At 46.0% G+C, this 19,459-nt stretch overlaps 1 protein-coding gene across 12 annotated transcripts in view; it reads left to right on the top strand.

Annotated features, from left to right (window-relative positions):
* Positions 1–639: 639 nt before the first annotated feature.
* The window catches only part of TCF4 (transcription factor 4), a 216,969-nt gene continuing 198,149 nt past the window's right edge, over positions 640–19,459 (top strand). For 7 of the 12 annotated variants that reach the window (XR_010886998.1, XM_067316312.1, XM_067316321.1 and 4 more), the window contains exons 1-2: positions 2,559–3,037; positions 4,645–4,717. Coding sequence is in view for 11 of the 12 variants with exons in the window: in XM_067316312.1 (XP_067172413.1) it covers positions 2,936–3,037; positions 4,645–4,717 (175 nt within the window). In the remaining variant the exon portion in view is untranslated. Of the gene's footprint in view, positions 1,300–2,219; positions 2,250–2,558; positions 3,038–4,644; positions 4,718–19,459 lie in introns of those variants that run through there. The other 5 variants (XM_067316317.1, XM_067316316.1, XM_067316315.1 and 2 more) reach the window with 5 other exon arrangements.

Genomic DNA, 19,459 nt, shown 5'->3' with positions numbered 1-19,459 from the left:
TCCTCCACTCCGCTTGCTCTCCTGGCCTTTCCCCCTTCGCTGCCGTTCACGTGTGCAATTTAATTTTCAAGAAGTGTTTGCGCACCATCTAAATTATGTGCTCAGACTACATTTCCTTAAAAAAAAAGAAAAAAAGGCAAAAAGGGGAAATACAGCAATCCCAAGCAGCCCGGCAGTGTGTGATTTCAGCAGCACGCCTGCAAATCGCTCCCCAAATTCCTCCGCAGGATCCGGCCGGGGGGGCCGCCTGCTCCGCGGCGCGGCCGCGCGCACAAAGCGCCCTGCGCGGCCGCGCAGCGAAGAAGTGTGTGGGTGTGTGTATAGGGGGGGGGGGAAGAAGATGCGTGCTGAGGGCGGAGACAGCGCGGGGCGCAGCCGGGGGCCGCGCGGCTGAAGCGGGAGCGCGTCCCCGCGCAAGGGGAGGAAGAGGAGGAGGAGGAAGAAGAAGAGGGGGGGCGGCTCCGCGGCCGCGCAGGCGTCGGGGGGAGGCCGCGCGCGCGGCGCGGCACAGCGCAGCCCCTCCATCTTGCGCGTCCGTCGGTCGGTCGGTCTGTCCGTCGGTCGGTGCATCCGTCGGTCGGTCGGTGGGCGCGCGCCGCCCCCCTCGTCATTGTGTGCGAGCGCGGCGGCGGCGCTTTATAAGGCGCGCGGCGTTGCCCGGATGTGAGCGGATTACAATGTGTCTTCCCGGGAAACATGCTATTATCCCCGTCTCCATGGGGGAGGCCGCGGTGCTGAGGAGCGGGGAGCTGTAAACTTGGAGCAAGTTTGGGACTGGCCGCTTTTCTCTGTGTGCGTGTGTGTGTGCGCCTTTTTTTATTTTATTTTATCTTTTTTTTTTGGTTAAAGGAAGGGCAGAGGGGAAAGTCCCAGAGCCACCTCGGTGCTCGTAGTTTGTCAGTCACCATGTGTTTGTAAAAACAATAGAGGGAAAAGTTGTCGGACCTCCTTTTTCTTTTTGCCTTTTTTTTTGTTGTTGTGTGTTTTTTTTTTTTTTTTTTTTTCCCGGCCGGCTGTGATTTTTGTTGTGTCTGGGTGGGGGATCTCGTGGCGGTCGTTCGGTGGTTGGTAACCCCCAAACCCCACAAAGCCAGGTGTAGGGTGCCTGTAAAGCTGTGGAGTACCCTGGAGCAGGACTGACACTTACAGTACTTTTTCGTGGTTTTGGAGGGTCACACACGTGTGAGATAATAAAGCACTTTGGCAGAAGATTTCTCTCTTCTTTTTTTTTTTTGTTTTTATTTTTTGTTCTTTTTTTTCTCCCTTGGAATATTGTGAACATATTTGTGGCCATTTAAGGTAAAGTTACAATTTGCTGTTAGAGTAACTTGTATGTTTTTTTTTTTAATTGTTGATCCCAATGTGTTATTTAAAAAGAGGTGCAACTTATTCAATGTATAAATGCAAATAGGAAATACACTGTATCTGTGCACACATAATTGCTCGTGTGTATAAATATATGTAATATATACACAGTGTAATTACATGTGTGAGTTATACAATAACGTGCAAGCGATAAGTGTGATAACTTGGTGCTTTATTTCCTACTGGAAAATGAAGTCGAACTAGTTTGTGTGGAGTATGCTCGGCCTGCGATAGCCAAACGTAAAATAAAAGTATAACGTGCTGCAGGGCGGAGTGGGGGGAGGGGGCCGCTGGCATCGTCCCCAGAAACTTGAGCGTAAAGCAAATCAAACGGTTGATTTTGCAAAGTTTGCAGCAATGCTCTCTGTAAATTGGAAACCTCGCTTTTGAAATTTAGCTTTAGGCACTGGTGTGTGTGTGTGTGTGGGGGGGATCACAAACAAACCAAAACAAAGCAGAATTAAAAAAAAAGAAAAAAGAAAAGCAGGACTGGATAATACAAGGGGAAAAATATTGTTCCTCTTGGCAAAGTCTGCGCATCACGTGCGTTTGCAGCCTCGTATAAACTTGCTTTGCCATGTGTATGTGCGCGAGCTGGGGAAATTTAAAGTATAATCGGCGCAAAAGTGCGGCGCGGGGAGGGAGGGAGGGAAGGAGGGAGGCGGCGGCGGCGGCGGGCCCGGCGCGGCGGCGGCGGCTGCGGCTCCGTGCGCGGCGGGTACGGAGGCGGCCGCGGGGCCCGGCTGCGCTGCGCGGCGCTGCGCGGGGCGGGCGCGGAGCTGCGCGCGCCGCTCCCCCCCCCCCTCCCCGCGCAGCCGGGCGCGCTCGGCGGCGGCGGCCCCGGAGCGCCGCGGCGGCGGCGGCTCCGCGCGCGCGGGCGGGCGGTGGGTAGCGGCGCGGCGCTGCGCGGGGCTGCGCGGCGCGGAGGGGCTGCGCGGGGCCCCGCCGCCTTCCCCCCCCCCCTTCCTCCCTCCCCTCCCCCGGCGCTCGGAGGAGCCGCCGGCTCCGCACAGGCCCGAGCCGCCCGGGCGCGGGCTGTTGTCATTAAGCGCCCTGCTCGCCGCAAATTAGAAACGGGGCTAATTGTCCGGGGCTGCTCGCGGCTCCCTGCGCGCCCCCCCGCCCCGCTCCCCGCGGCGCCGGGCGCCGCTCCACCCCGCGACTTTGCACCTTTTTTTCCATCGTTATCCTCATTATTTTTCGTTTCTGTCTTTCAACGCTACTTTGCGTGGAAGAAGGAGAAGGGAAAAAGTTGGGAGCGGATGGCTGTAGTTTCTTCTCTGGGATCCTCATTCATTCCTCGCTGAACCTCCTGTTGCATAAATGATGCTCCGGGAGCGAGGCTTTCTCTTTTTTTTGCTCCTTCGGATCTGGGTTTAGAGTGGATGTTACCGGGTTTCGATCGCCTCTTTGGAAATACAATATCGCCTTTTTTTTTGTTGTTGTTTTTGCTGCCCCTCCATCTTTTTTCCCTCCCTTCTTCTCAGCTACCCACCCCCGCCCCCACCCCCAAAACCCGCTTGTGCTTCCTGCAAGGCTCGGGACTGGGTTTCTGATTGCGGTTATTTCCATGTTTCTAGGTTTGTGTGATTTTGCTAAAATGCATCACCAACAGCGAATGGCTGCCTTAGGGACGGACAAAGAACTGAGTGATTTACTGGATTTCAGTGCGGTAAGAAACAACGGTGGAAATTAACAACAGCTGTAAAAAAATATCTTCTAGCTGATCTGTTAAACTAAAAAAAAACCCAACAAAAGCAAAACAAAACCAAACTGTGATCTAAGTACATTGGGTAATTTTTAATCAGCAGCTAGAACCACGGTAAATATCTTTTCGCTTTAAAAAAAAAAAAAAAAAAAGAAAAACAAAAATTAGAGTCTTTTTATTATTTCTTATTGTATGTGATGGGAGATGCAATCTTGTTCGCAGCTTATTTTAATGTCTTGGATGTCTAAAATAATTTTTACAAAAATAGACGCCCCTAAAACGAACATTTCTCATCATTAGTTAATAACAATAATATTATCTAGCACTTTTGCTGTGCTTTACATTTTACGGTGTTGCTGGCACATGAGCTAATTAATTGCTGATCAGTGACTTATATTCTGTTTTTCGTTCTTCCCTTGTTTCGTTTCTTGGCACACGGAAAGTGCAAAGAAATCCATGACTGTCTCAGTTTAAAGTTTTCACTGCCATCTCGCCGGGCTTCCGCTGTCACGGAGGCTGCCGGGGGGCCGCGGGGGGCAGCGCGGCGCGGCGCGGGGCAGCGCGGGGCGGCCGCGGGCGCGGCGTGGGCGCGGGCCCCGCCGTGCAGCCGCACGCGTGCACTTGTCCGGGGCGGCGGGGCCTTCTTCCCCTCCCCCGGCCCCTTCCTTCCTCTCCCTCCCTTCCCCCCCGGGGGCCAGCGCTGCCGAGCCACCTCGCTATTCATTTCTTTAATTATTTATTTTATTCCCAGCTCTTTATTTATTTATTTATTTTATTTTTTTTGGGGGGGGGGACACGCCGACCCCCCGCGCGGGCCGGGGGTGGCCGAGCCCCCCGAGCGCGGGGCGGACGGGCGGGCGGGCGGGGGCCCCGGGCCGCCGCAGGCAGCTGCGCGGCCCCCTCCGCGCTTGTTGCACTTTTTCCATTTGTTCCCTCGCTTTTTGCAGGCTCTGACTCAGGGAAGGTGCGTATTATCCACTAGACACGTCGAAGAAGAGAGAAACCAATTAGGGTCGAAATAAATGCTAGGGAGAGAGAGAGGGAGAGAGAGAGGGAGCGCGAGAGAGAGGGGGAGAGGGAGAGAGCCTTGCTTCCAATTGCTCTCGTGTTAGAGACGAAATGAGAATTTAGGGCAGGTGGCACTTTGCATTATTCTTATTCGGGTTCACATATGACAGGCAAACCCTAAATCGGGATGGAAATGGACATTGCTACGTTCATGGCCAAGGTTTCGACAAAAAAAAAAAAAAACAGAAAAAAAACTTTTTTTTTTTTTTTCGCCTTCGCGACCAACGCGAGTGGAGTCGGGGCGGGGAGCGATGCCCACTCGGGCTGCTCGGCGGCGCGGGGAGCGGGGGGCAGCGCCGGGGCGGCGGTGCCGGGGGCTCGCAGCGCTGCCGAAGGCGCCCCGGGTCCGGGGGGGCGATGCCTCGCGGGAGGCAAGCTGCCGCCCGAGTTGGGGGGCGCCGGGGAAGGAACTTGTGCCGAGCGGGCGCTCAGGAACCGCTCCTTTTCCAGCAGTAATGTCTCTTTGTTTTTTGTGTTTTTTTGTTTTGTTTTTTTTTTTTTAGATGTTTTCACCTCCTGTGAGCAGTGGGAAAAATGGACCAACTTCTTTGGCAAGTGGACATTTTACTGGCTCAAGTATGTAAAAAAAATTCTTGTTTAATATATAGTTATACTGTTCGCAGTTATTTATCCATAGGCATTACCTTTGTTTTGGTGGTGTTAATCTCTTTTGGGGAGCGGATTCGTTGAGATTCGAGTGGAATTATCCCTAAGTGCTGGCTATTATTATTATTTCCACAAGACTGGGGCATTTTCGCAATATTTCCGTGCATTTATGATTTTTTTAAAAACTTCTGCTCTGTATAGTAGCTCAAGGTGAGCTAGTTTAAATCTTTTTCCCTTTTATTTTTCTTTTTCTTTCTTTCTTTTTTTTTTAGATTAAGCATTGGAGATTTTTATTTACAATTTCAGATGCTATCTTTGTATGTGAGAAATGATAATCAAAACATCTTGTGTGAGAATTAATTTTGTGAATAAGAATGAAGGCTGCTTAAATTAAATAAATAAATAAGTATCATAGTATAAACACCAAGCTCTTCCAGGAAAGGAACTCAGAGTGTTAGAGATCGGTGTTTGCTGCTGATGGAATATTTTTCGTCGAATTAACATCTTCAGGCTAGGGCTTTTTCTGGTTTAAAGCGGGGCGTTTTCCTTCAAAATATTTGGCAGCTTTGGAAGGGTCCGTGGAATTTAGCTGGAGAATTTGTTTGTTTGTTTATTTATTTGGCTGTAGTAGTGCTGCAGGGGCAACTTGTGCGTTCCATAAAAACAGGAGTCCTGCCCGATGACAAAAGAAATATCCGAGTCCTCTGCGGTACGACATATGTACACAACAATTGTCTGGCAGCTAAAGTTTTATGCAGAGGTTTTTATATGCCTGACAGATTAGAGGTAAAACCAGCAGAGATACTTGCGCTTTGGGAATTTCCTTGCTCGTCCATGAAGTCCCGTTTCGGAGGGCTCCCTGCCCAGTGCACGGGGGCTTGGGGCAGGGGACACATGCATCGGCGGGGCGAGAGTCGCTGCGCTTTAAAAACGCAGGCAATTGCACATACCAGCACACTGTACGTAGTATTGTTATATACGGAGCGCTGCTCTAAATCAGATGGCAAATTTGGACAAGTCTTCACTGCAAACTGCCAGTGGATATCTAGATATAAACACGTCATTGCATATAGTTTCATGCCTGGTATTTGCAGTTTGCAGTCAATTAAAGGAACCTCTTCCGTGTGTTCAGTGCAGTCATTTTTATTAAATGCACTAGGTATGTTAACTAACTTTTTATTTCCAAAGCAAGACTACTTAATTTGAAGGTAGTCTGTAATATCTATTTTTAAGATATTTATCAAGTGCCACCCTACAATTGTTAAGCCCTCATTTTATGCATTTTATTCCATTCAGACTTTCAAAATAATTACAGGATTTTGTTTTACCTTCATAAACTTGGTTAGATTTTGAATATAGTGACTTGGAGAATTTTATTGTTAGGTTTGAACAACTTTCCACTCATAATTTGCCTTATATCTCACAAGCTAAAGATTTTAATCCTGTTTTTATCATTTTCCAAATTATATAATTTTAATAACTCATTTAAGTGAATATGTAATATCTGTTATATTTGTTTTTGTTGGAGAGAAATGTAAAGTATTTGCCAGGCAAATCAATTTGTCATGCTTATATACCAGTCAGTGCAGCAGCTAGCACTTGGTCTAACAGCAATTAGCTAGATGGTTGTGTTTAATAAATGCTTCGTAAACCTCGTCTATGAAGTCAGTTTGATCAGAAACAGCATAGGATAGAAAATCTGAACAGCGGGCGAAATCAATGTTTTTTATTTGTTTTTTTTATCATCTCTAAGCCAGAAGGCATTACAGTAACTTTGATGCATCATTTTAGATGTGCAAATAATTTAACAAGCTGAAGTAAGTTAGTAATATTAAGATATGGACCACTGAAAATAACACCTGATCTTGAAATGCAGACTTAAATCTCAGGCTGTGTAATAACTTGTGCATGCTTCAATACACCGCTCGCTGATGTTGGAGGATGAGGTGCCCTGTTTGATAAAGGAACCTCTCCTGCATGTGGGTAGATTTTTATATATTTATTTATTTATTTCCCCCCCCCCACAATGATATGCAGCACAGGGTACGCTCTTCTCAGGGTAAATAATTTTTCAATTTACTATGTGAATATCTGTTACTCGGTTATTAGACGTGGAATTTTGTAGCGAGCGAGCAGTGATTTCGCAAAAGTTGTCAAAACCCACGCAGGGGTGAGTCGCCCCTAGCTGAGCCTCGCTAAGGGGTAGGTGCGTGGCTGGAGGATGCGGCTGCAGGCAGAAGCGTGGCTCTTGGCTCGCGTGCCCGTGCTGGTCAGCTAGCGGTGTGAGATGCTCTTGCTTTCTAAAAATATTTGCTGTGCGCTGCTGTAATGAGGCAGGACTTGAGAATTTCGGATTTTATATGATAGCACCCAGGCGGCTGTTTCAAGAGATGTTTTAGATAAGTGTGTGGAAGGATTAAAAATAACTCCATTAATAACACAAGAACACAGTTTGTTGTTCTCATTATACCTATTGCTAATATGGAATTTTAGCAATCAGTGTGTTGCATGTTCTTCCTACTGGACAGATGCCCTTTACAAGCTGCAGCTTACCTTATCTTTATGGTCCCCTTCTAAATTTTATATTTACCATGATGGGGAAGCACAAATGTCATTCCTCACTATTAACCTGAAACTTCTCTTATATATATATATATATAAAATATATATTAAAAAAAAAAAGACCCCAAAGCAAAGTAATCCCAAGCAGTGAAGTGAAACTAACTGTACTTTTAGGAAGTGTGGTAATATTTCATGCTTAAAGTCATCTTAATAGCTTTTTACTCATCTAATATATGATGCTCTATTGTGATTTGTAATGTGTGAAGGAAAATAAAGTAAAGCCACATTTCCTTTTAATCTTTAATTTCACAAACATGGCTTCTTACCATGCTAAGAAATGGTGAGGGCTGCAAGGGAGAAAGGAATGTAACCTGAGCCACAGCCGTGACATTCCCATGGAGCATTTTTCACATGAAAGGCTTTTGTCAGCCCCGTAAAGGACCAGGAGTTTTTGTTTGATGTTTGCAGGTGTTCAGCAGAGAGCACTAAAACAATTCAGCCATGCTGGTCTAGAGACTGTGACCTTAACCGGGGGAATTGGGGAAGGCTGAAATTATTTTTTTTAAGAAAACCTCCCTCGAGTTACCTCAAATACATACTGTATTTGTAAAGTGATTTCATACCTGTTACTTAAATTGAACAATATACATCCATTAGAATCAAGACGCCTTTTCTTATTTTTTTTTAAGAAAGTTGCCAAAATAAAATTAATTTTCCTAGGTGTTCTAAAATTTGCTGAATAGTTTACCTTTGCTTCTGCAGTAGAAACATTTGTCACAAGCTGCATGTGAGCCGTTGTCAGAGAAGGGGAAGATGATGATCGCTGGTGCTGGATTTTGAGAATGGATTTTTGAAGTAGCTTTTCAGCTATTGTGGTGCTAAAGAATTTGCTAGGTCTGTCACATTTGGCATATTTCAGTTTTTGAACTGCTAATGAAATCCCACATCTTCCTGATTATGTTCAGTTTTTGCTTCTTCTATTTTGAGTATTTAATTTTACCTAAGTTTTCAAGCATCTGTTATAGATTGCCCACTATGTATGTGTTTGAATCTTGTGTGGGTGTGAGCAGCAGCAGAACAACCGAGTTCTTATGATTGGCCATTCCTATTGCACAAAAAACCTTTGCTAGCACAGGCATCGCTGAATAAAACTAAAACAAATTAAAGGATTTAAAGGCTTGCTTTTAATTTTGCCATTAGTTTGATTAAGGCTTGTGCAGCATTAGAATAACAGTGATTACGAATTAATATATCTTAATCTAGGAAATCACAAATTCAGCTTGGCTTTGAAGTGCTTTTTTACTTTTGGTGTGTCTATTAAGCGAATCACTGCAAAACACAGATATTTAAGTGCTGCTCGTTTTTTGGAGTGTGGCCTTCTGGGAAGGGCGCGTATTTTTGCCATTATTGGTCGATCAGCAGAAAAGCTTATGCTAGATGTAATCTTTATGTTGCAAATGTTTTGATAGCCACTCGGGCTGGGCACACCTTAGTGTGTGTGCACAGATGCCTTTGGTGGCAGCAGGAGCGATGCTGGCGCGTGCGTGCTGGGGAGGAGTGTACCCTTTACCGGGAGATTTTTGGAAGGATGCAACTTATCTTGGGGGGTTATAATGCAGAATTGCAAATGGAAAGGAAAAAAATTAAATATGAGGAATTGCAAGCACATGGATGGGTAACGTAGCTTTAGTGATGAAGGAAAGGGAGAGTTGGGAGGCAGCCGTGTTTTGCAGCTACATGGGTGATTCCGGAGGGTTTACGGCAGCAGAGGCGGAGAACGCGCGGGCGCCTGGGTGTTGGCTCCGCTCGCGTGTCGCGCCGCGCTCGCCCCGCCGCGTGCAGCACGCTCGAGGGTTTAGCCGCGTAGACGCGCAGAGGCGACGGCTTCCATGTTGCTCATCCCTGATGTTTCGTAATTATGATTAAGGAGAGGAGGAATGCTGGTCGCCTCCCCTGCTCCCGGCTACGCTTCCTCGCGGAGAGTTGCATCCTCCTCCTCCTCCTCCTCTCGGTGCCGTGCCGAAGGGAGCGCGGCGGGGCGGATCGGGGCCTCGGGACAGCCCGAGCCGGGACCCGTCCCACGGAGGAGGTGCCCAAGGCGCAGCCGCCCACGGTTGTTCCCGTGCACTTGGACGCGGGAAGCGAGGTTCCCGGCTTGGTGCTTAGACAAAGGGAAGCGAGTTCGGTGCGTCGCTGGAGCACCGGGCTGCACGAATTACACTGCTGTGCCACTCGCACTTATCTTTTGGCTATTGCAGAAAGAACGTCTGTGTGTGTGTTTTTATTTATTATTATTATTTATTTATTTTTTATTTCTTCCATGATTTAAACCTTTCCTGAATTTGGAATCGCTTCGCTGCTTTACCTGCCTGCTAAGTGAAAGGTTTCAGAGACGCACGCTGCGGGTTGCAAGGAGTGCTGCGGTTGCGCCGCTCCGCGCTTTTTGACAACATCAGCAAATATCTTTACCGTACTATTGTAATGAGGAAATCACTTAAATAACAGATGAACAACTAAGTCACATAAGCATATATAATAGAACTATGTAATGAAAGTTTATGCTGTTAATTGCTTGAATCTCTCTTAAATGCACAGAATCGTGGAGCACTAAAAGCTGTCATATAAACAGTTTTGTTTTGAGCTTAAAATTATTCCCTTTTTTTTTTTCCTTTCCTCTACTATGATAAACACAGTCATTTTGTAGCTTTACAGATCAAACATTTACTCCTAATGGTAAACTACGTTTTGTATCTGGAAATTTGTTTCTTAGCGAGGCCTAGAAAAGCGTGGAGCCCCGGTGGCCCCAGGCCTGTGGTTTTTGGTGTTTGATGTCATGACGTTATTTAGATCGGTTCCCACAAGCCGAGATAATGGATCTGCAATTGTTTAGTAAGGAGCAGGGTATGGATTCATAATGGTTTGAAGGTCTTCTACCAAAATTTTCCCGGATAAACGATGCCGGGGAGGTGGACATAGTCAGAAGTAGAACTAAAAACGGGACAGAGATTGCATTTCAAGAAGTGCGCGTTATTTTTTTATTTCACACTAGCTCAGGCAGCCCGTTGTTTGGAGGCTGCTAAGGTGCAGGCTCACGGCGCTCGGGTGGCCGCATCTCCCACCTCCGCTCGCGGCCGGCAGGGAGAGGTTGCCCCGGGACCCTGGCCTGTTCCTGGAGGTGCCCGTTGCTTCGCCGAGGCTTGGCCCGGCGTGGGAGCGTGGTGCGCGTCCCGCTGAAGGTGGGTGCGCAGGAGGAACATCAGCGTGCGCGCTCTGGACCGCCTGTGCACGGAGTTCCCCGTGCATCTCCAAAGGCAGCAGGGATAAAACCCTTAAAACGAACCCCTTGAAGAACTTGATTTGGTGCTACTTATTCCATGCTGTTGACCAGACCTCATCCCCAGCACGCGCGTGCACGTGCACCCCCGATGGGGCCCGCGGCTTTGCTGGCCCTTCGGGGCGTTGTGGACCTCCCCGGGTCCATCACCGCTGGCGATGCTCCAGGGTTGTGGGACCCATAGTGCTGGGGTTTGGGCCTGGGCTTCAGCCGTGGCCCTGCAGCAGCCGCCTGCTGAAGCTCCCGCTTTGACCTGTTCTTGTCTTCGTTGGCAAAGCGGAGGGACAGTAGCGACCACGTGCTTAGATAATTCTTCTAACGTTTTCCAAGACTAATACGTAATCTTTTTTTCTTAGCAAACCTGCAGAGGTAGCAGGAGCGTTGAGGAGGGTTGGCGTATTTACCCTTTTTGCCATGGTAAATGCTAGTGCTGTTGAGCTGCGTATCGAGCAAGCAGGTGTATTTAAAAATCAGTTTGTCTTGGCGGAATTTGGAGCTGTGAGAAAGTATTTTCTGTAAAGGTGCAGTGACACCATTGTTCTCGCGAGTGCTATTGTGACAGCCACCACTTAATGATGTCTTTCACGCCAACTCTTGGTAGTAGTGACAATACGGAGCTGCGCTCTATTGTTGTCTGCGCTGGGTATTGATCTGTTTTGGAAACAACACTTCACATGCGCTGCTGTATTTGCAGAGTACTCTGGTGGAATTTGTCTAATCCCCGAAGAATTGATTTGTTTAACGTAATGATTTTCTTTTCACCTGGTGAAAAGGCGTCTGAGGGTAAGATAAGGTATCTGGCACTCTTAGGGTGCATTCGACTTTGATATCTCAATGGCTTAGAGAAAGGGAAGGAGAAGTGCTGGCCACTGGCGCTGCGCGGTCGGTGGCGGCTGAGAGCCCGTGCAGCTTTCCAGCCGGCTGCAGCAGGAGCTGGCCTTCAGGATGGTGGGTTTTTGTGTTTTTCTTTTTTTTCTTGGCTTTTTCCTTGCATTTGCTGTCAGCAGGGATGTCCGTGCTGCAGGCGGAGGTGGCTTTGGCAAGGAGCCTTGCCGGTGCCGGCTGGGCCAGGGCACTCTGGGTGGGAATCAGCCTGGTGCTCCGCTTATCCCTGCACGGGAGGTGACCCTGCACGGATCAGCCTTTCGGGTCGGGTGCTGGAGGGGTGCGAATGCATAACAAGGGGGACTTCAGGCAGGGAAAGGGTATTACCTACTGGTTCTCATCTAGTATGTCACATTCTGAAGGCTCAGGAGCTATTCCTAAGGGATTCGGTGAAGTTTACCTTAATAAAAAAAAAAAGCCTATTGCATATTGCATTCACTATGCAGCAATCAATACCTCTGCCCAAATAATTTTAGGAGAGCACAAATGAAAAAGATTGGAAATGGTTGCATTTGGAATCAGTTGCATCACGGGCGTGTGTATCATCCATGAGGAAACAGGGATTCGGTTGCTTCTGTTCTCTAGGGGGTGAACTGGACCCTCTCCCGAGCCAGTTTTGGTGCTGGGCTTTCTCAAATAAAAGCCTGTCTCCTTCCTGAAGGTTTGGGATCGTCAGGTTAACACGGCACGATGCCCCTTTTCCTCCGACTGCACATTTAAATACGATCAACCTATTTGATAAATAACTGGTACAAAGGTTTTGTTATATTAAAAACAGCTAAGTATGACTCCTGATCGAATATCAGGGCCCTAATTGAATCTCGGGGGCTCTGGCACTGTTCATAAAGCATTTGAGTTGTTTTGTGCTTCGTGACGTCAGCCGGGAGCTTGATTGAATTATGCCCGTGTGCTGCGGGAGCACCTGCCAGCGCCGTTGGCTGGGGCTCCGCCAGCGCTTCCGACGAGCCGGGGCCGCGCTCCACGTGCACAGCGCTCCCCTCCGTGGTCTTCCCTCGGTGAAGAGCTGGTGCTGCGTGTCCTACCTGGGCAACGTTCCTCGCGGAAGCCGCTGAGATCCGGCGGAGGAAGGACTGCAGCTCTGGTGTCTAATGCAGCTGCGTGAAAGGGGGTTGCTGTGATATTTTAGAAGCAAAGACATGCTGAGCTAAGGCTGGGATGTATTTTATCTCTGCAATTGCAGTGCCCCAGGGCTGGTTGGGTGGACTTCTGTCTTGCTTGGGACTATCTCTCCATGCCCACAAGTCATCCTGCAGGCATCTTCGTTTGTGAAGGGATTCTCAGTAAAGGGGGAGAGGTGACAGCAGCGAAGCTGGCGTGTGCTGCTATAATACAGTGCTAACAACTGTATTAAATTATTTTTAGATACTTACAGATTGCATTCTTAATTGTTGGGACTGCACATAAGAGGTTGACCCCGAAAGGCACGGTAAATACGCCGCGCCGTGCTGGCCGAGGTGCACTGCATTAGGAGAAAATGCTTCTTATCCTTAGATGACTGTTGTCCATTAGGCCCCATAACTGTTTTAATGCTGGGGATATTTTGAGAGAAGCGCAAGGCTGAGACTGCTGAGTTGATGATAAAGTAGATTTACCACCAAACCTCCCGAAAGGAAAGAAAGGAGTCTAATAGCTTGATTAGGTTTTGAAATTGTGAGACCATGGTAGCAAATGCTGGATTCGACCCAACGTTGCCTGTTCGGCTGAGGCTGCGCACAGGGGAGGTGATTTGGGCTCTAAAGACGTAATAATACTGCAAAACCTCCCTCGCACATCGTCTCGTGTAGCGTAACTCACGTCTCCCAGAAATTTAGACAGATCCCCAAATCTGTCCCTTGACCGCACTGTGTAGTTGGGACAGAGTTTGGAATGGTCCCTGCACGGGAATTAGTGCTGCATCCTGCTGCGTGACTTCCCCTGGCTTTGAAGGAAACGTGTTACTGGGTTTTTCCAGACCTAGGACACTTTTGCAGTAGCGTCTAGATGCTTGTGACAGAGATTTGAAGGAGAAATGGAAGCAAAGATTTGGAAAATACTTTTTCCCGATCTTTTAAATGAAAGCAGATGCGATGTTCTGTGATTTCTGGTGCGATAGTTCCCTGTCGGGCATGCCTTCGTTTTGCTTGAGTATTACTGATGCCATTTGTTTAATCAGACCTTACAAATAGGTTTTCCTGTGCTTTGACTAACTAGTGTCACCTACTAGTTGTTGGTTTTGGTTTGTCTTAAATTTGAATTGTTCGGGACCTACTTGTGTTCTTTGTGCTAATCTGGGCTCTCCTAAGCCAACTTTATTAAACGGTATTTTGTCCATTGTAGTCCTTTGGGAAAAATTATGTGTTAAGTCCTGATTAGAGACTAGATAACGCTTTATTCTGCAGAATCAGAGTTCTTAGCAAACCCATTGCTTAACTTTTGTTTTCTGCGTCTAATCACTTTGTTGATTTTTACTCTTTGGAAAGATTTACTTACGTAGGAAATACTGTGTCTTGCTGTATAAACAGAGGAAAATTCATGTTCCTAAAATTAGGTATTTTGTAAACGCCACAAATTAGAGCTTTTAATTTATGAACTAGCTTATTAACTAATGGACATTGTCTTTTTCCCTCTCCTAATTTTCTCATTTATATTCAATTTTTCTTTTTGCTTTATCTCTGTCTTTTAAAACTGAAGCAGTTAATTGGCACTAGTGGCAGCATAGTGGAGAGAGAGCTTCAGGATCATGCTCATGTTGAGATTCGATTAAGCGGTGTGGTCAATGTGAAATGGTGATGCTCCTTCATGTATCCCCGTCTGTGACTGAAACATGCAAAGATGCTGAAAATGTGCTGATATCCAATTAGGAAATTAAGATGGCAATGCTGTCAATTAGCAGGCAGTGAATGCGCAGTTCAGGGTTCAGGATGGCTTTGGTCCCCGCGCAGGCTCGTGGTGTGCGTTCTTCAGTAGATGCCCTCTCTCCACGGGAAAGTTGGTTTCCTAGTTAACACATAGAGTCTCGACAGTAAAAAAATTAAATGATCATTCTCATTATAACCCCAAACCCAGTTTAGCTGAAGCGTAAGAACATTACCACCTTCAAAAAACGTTATAACAACCCAAATTTTACTTTTTAAATCTTTCTTGAAAATGCAGCCAAGTCCAGGTTGCGTCAGCAGTAGTGGGTCAGTAACGTGGTCACTTCCCACCTTTACATGGGTCCCAGCTTGTCCAGATGTTTGTCGTCTCATTTTCTCTATTTCTTCCCCTTACCGACTTGCTTTTATTCGTTCCTGGGACTTGTGAATGCCAGCTCTGCAGGACAGGAGAAACACTGCAGTTCACTAACCCCTCGTTACCTGAGCGCTCTGGGGCAAGGTCTGGTGTTCTGCAGTGCGAGTCCTGGCCAGGGAGCTCCACCGAGGCAGGGGCAAAACGCCTTCCCAAGGATTTCGTTTCAGCAACAGGATCCCCTAAGTCCAGGACGAACGGCCACGATACTGCTTGGTCTTAAACTTGACTTGGGCCTTAGTTCCAAAATTCTCCCCATTTTCTACCAGAGCTTCTTGCTTAGGGTGGAGAAAAGGTTATCTGTTTAAAATTTACAAGTCAAGGCATAAGAATGGAGGCAGGATTGAAAACAATGTAATCCAGAATTTAAGCAGACAGCAGATAAGGAGATTATTACTTGCATTTTCATACTTTTAGAAGACCCACTGCCTATTATTGCCAAAGCGCTTTATGTGGCTGTCACACCCATAGTATCTGAGCACAAGGAGAAGATTTATTGTATTAAAGTATGATATTTTCAAATTTTAAAAATGTATTTTAACTGATTTTTAATTTATTTTTGTCTGTAAAGTCTTCTGCCTCTTCACCATCAGGTGAAATTGTGATGCATTTGAAAGCAGGACTATGTCTAATGCTATGCCTAATGGAGAGTTGTTATTTTCTTAATCCAAAATAGAAAGAGCTTAAATAGAAAGTGCAGGATTATAAAAGAAGCGGCTTTATTCTTCTTAATATAAAGCAGTTTCCTCTTACTCAGCACAGTCATGTTCCCAGTTCTGGAAAAAATAAACTTCTGGTGGCCTCTGCAGAGGAAGGATGAAACCCATTGCACTGACCATCACCTTCTAATGCCGTATCTTCGCGTTGGGTTACCAGCACTATGCATGCTCTGGAGTCCCCTTGCCTATTTGGGTAATATTTTTACAGTCACATTTTTCTATTTAAGCCTCTTCCCCATCTATGGCTGTCCAAAAGGCCTAGTTAAACTGGAAATTAAGAGCAGACATGGATAATCTGCAGAATAGCGACAAATATATTAAGGCCAATTTGAGAAAAAGTGAATTTGAAAAATAACAGTCATGAATAAAAATTGAAGTGGATTTAAAAAGCCAAAGTCAAAGCATGGAAAAACTTCTCTGAGAAATAGCAGCCTTCGTGGTGTCTCTGGCTTGCGCGGGAGCGTGGGGTTCTCCGGCGGCCGTAAGCCAGCATGGCGGGAATAGGGACGAGGCCGCTGGGCGCTCGTGCGCGGGCAGGGGGCATCGCCCTGCCTCCTGCGAGCCTCCCCGGGGGCTGGCATCCCGCTCCCGCGATGCCAGTGCCGGGAGACGGGTGTCTGGAAAGAGATAGGAAAGCTCATCCCTTTTTAAGATAATGCCTTAAAATGGCTCTTTCAAGGCACCCATCTCCTCATGCTGGCTATAAAGAGAGCTTGGTGACTTGATGCCTGCTTTTTTAGATGGTTAAAGTTAAATGAGATGAATCCTATTTTAATGGTCCCCTGGGTCTACTCGAGTCTTTTTTAAGAACGCAAAATCCTTCATTCTTATGTGACTGAAGAATCAAGGGACCACATCATATAGACTTGAAAACTCTTCTCTTACTGCAGTGTTTTATGTTATTATTTATGTATTTATTATGTTTATTAAAGACTGCCACTCTGACGTTGTACGTTTTAGAGGGTTAATTGGTTCCAGCTACAGAGTTAATTGATTTCAGTTGGCTCCTGAAGATGAGGCGTAAAATGGACCCTCCTTCGTGGGTGACGCTCCTCGGAGAAGGAGACCTACCTCCTCCCTCCTTCTTGGGAGGTGCAATTTCTTCCTTGCACCTTAGGAGAGCAAATTTTCTCTGCATTGCCGTTTCATCCCATTCTTAATGGTGGGTCCCGTAAAATGCCTTCTCCTGAGTGGCAGGGTGTCTACCCAGCCGTGAATGCACATCTCCCTTATTAGCATCTTTTGATTTTAATCCAACTAAATGACTAATAGCAAGTGAGTCCAAATAGTTATTCTGAGGCTTTTGACTCAGTCCAAATTTTGCCTTAAAATGGGTTTGCTTACATACAAGAGCTGTTTTGCTCTCCTGCATTTATTGTTGCATTTTTGAATTATTTTCAACTTGAAAGGTTTTTGATTTCTTTTTTTTCCTAATCTAATCAGAGCTTCCTGAGAGAACTTATTTAAGAAGGAAGGACATCTCATTTACTGATGGATAATCCTGGGAAAATTCCTCATAGAGAAGCACCACAAATTCTAGATGCTTGCTGTCTAATCCTGGATTTATAAACTGTATTGAAAATGTAGTAAGAACAGTTTTTCTGGGGGGTATTCACACTTTGTGTTGCTAGCTCATTCAGCAGTACTGCAAACATGACACTTCTCTTTCTCTTTGGAGGCAGTGAATTAATAAATACGAAAAAGTTGAACAACTGATGGGAAAATGTTATCTGGGCCCTATGACTTGGTAACCTTGACTTTCTTTTGAGTAATAAAAAATAATAGATAACATGCAGAAGGAAGTGGTGGTGGATTTATATAATCTATCAGATCCAAAACTGGAATAAATCAGCATAGCTCTACAAACACCCAGAGTTGTGCTATTCTACGCTATCTGAGGATCTAGTGCTCTGCTAGGAAACTAATGGGATAAAGTCTAAAATAGCTTTTATTTTAGTGAGGGCAGTGAGGAGAATCATTGCTTTCTGGAAGGAAGACATGCTACAGCTCTTTAGGTACTTCTGAAGATATCGCCTTGTACCCTTCCTTTTTATCCTCCATTGTAAAATTAAAGTACGCATTTCCTGGTTGCTTATTTGGCTGAAGCCTCCTTCAAGTACACATTCAATAATTTGTCTTATTCATCTCCTCATCATGCTCATGGTTATGATACATTCACCTACCGTAAGGATTCAGTGATAAAGAGAGGAAGAATGAATATGGATGAATCAATGAATACAAGTGCTGTAAGTGATTTTTAGAGCTCCTCGTATTCAGTTTGACACTCTCGGATGGAAGACTGTCGAGATCAGGCCTATGTTTTGAATCGTCAAGTGCACTCTGTGCGCTTTCCCCCAGAGCTGGAAGCCTGTTGTTCCATGTTGAAAGCAGTGGGAATTTTCCTACTGACTTCCCTGTGGGAAGGACTGGGCGTTCTGCGTGCCTGTGTTCTGCAGACGTACCCATTTCATTGCCCTGCGTACTCATGCTAATGAACGAGATGGGTACGGGAATGGGGAGGCATGATACGAATAGGTGGGCTTGGGAAACGAGGGCTCTGTTTATTTATTTAGTGTTTTACGCTGGCCCAGAAGAATAATTTTCTCATATATTCTGCTTGAGATTTTGCTGGAAGATGATGTTTTCAGGGACTGGAACAGCCTATTGAAAAGTTGTTTTCTTTCAGTATTTTAAAGTGATTTAAAAATTATTTTTCCCTACCAGCTTCACATTAATTTGCAATGAAACTTCTCTTTAAAAAATTAACTGCCATCCTTATAACTAGTGTATGCTTTGTATTTCCTTGTCCTACTGTTTGGGTTATAAACATATTTAAAAAAATATATTCACATACACAACATTATCATGATTCGGCTTAAGCATCTGTGGTTATAAGTGCACTTCATTTCACCTAATTAAGTTATTTAGTCATTTACACATTAGCAATGTACTACATATTCCACTTTTACAGGAACTTATTTTAATTATACCCACAGTTCTGTTCTGCTCCATTATAGCCATAGATCAAGCTGAAAAATAACCATTCTAAAAGCCATATGCTAAAAGAGATTATAGGTCATTAAGGCCAAATTAAGGTAACATTTCTGATGGTCACAAACAGAAGTCTAACCAACAATTATCTTTTTTCAGGTCTGTAGATACAGTCCTCTTTGGGCTTTTAAGATGACAACCAAAGGACAATCTCTGAGTTCCTAATTGTTGGCATTGGTTTGAGAGGTTGTAATTTCTGAAATTAATAAGGTTTGCTGAGGCATAACAATATTTGTTTGTTTTTCTCTCTCCGATTCTGGTATTCGCCAGAGGGCCCCTGCATAAACCTGATCTTCCAAACGTCCAGCCCTTGTGGAGTACCTGGCCCATGCAAACGTCCTTTCGTTCCCTTCCTTTAGTGGGGAGGATCGTGAGAGCTCGCTTTCGCTGGTGTCCTGCAGCTTTGGGGACGCTGTCTGCTGCTGGGTAGAGTTGAATCTGGTTGTCTTGGGATTAATTTTGGCTCCAAGTTTGGACCTAAGCAGCTTACCAGGAGCTCGCTCCCGAGCAAGCCTGGATGGCGTTTTCCCTGGCCAGAGCTGAGCGACGTGCAGACGTCCTCCAGGGAGAGATCAGGCTCCCTGGTGCTATGTGCTGCCCAGCAAGTAGAGGCCTTATGCTGGTTCCTAACGTTTCAAGCTAGCTGTAAGCGTCTCCTCTGCCACTGACCGAATGCATTCACAACCCCCCCAAACCTGGCTATCCATAGCTGTTATAAAACATTATTTTGCAAACAGAATCGCTTCCTTGGAAAGCACGAGAAATACTCCAGTTGCACTCAGAGGAATTCAAAAAAAGCCTGAGGAAACGTTCAAATGGCCAGCGCTCCTCCGAGGTCAGCGATGGTCAGCTTGATAGGGCGAGGAGGGCTCT

The sequence above is a fragment of the Apteryx mantelli genome, chromosome Z (assembly GCF_036417845.1).
Source record: "Apteryx mantelli isolate bAptMan1 chromosome Z, bAptMan1.hap1, whole genome shotgun sequence".
Classification (NCBI taxonomy): domain Eukaryota; kingdom Metazoa; phylum Chordata; class Aves; order Apterygiformes; family Apterygidae; genus Apteryx; species Apteryx mantelli.
This window is presented reverse-complemented; position numbering and strand designations above follow the sequence as displayed.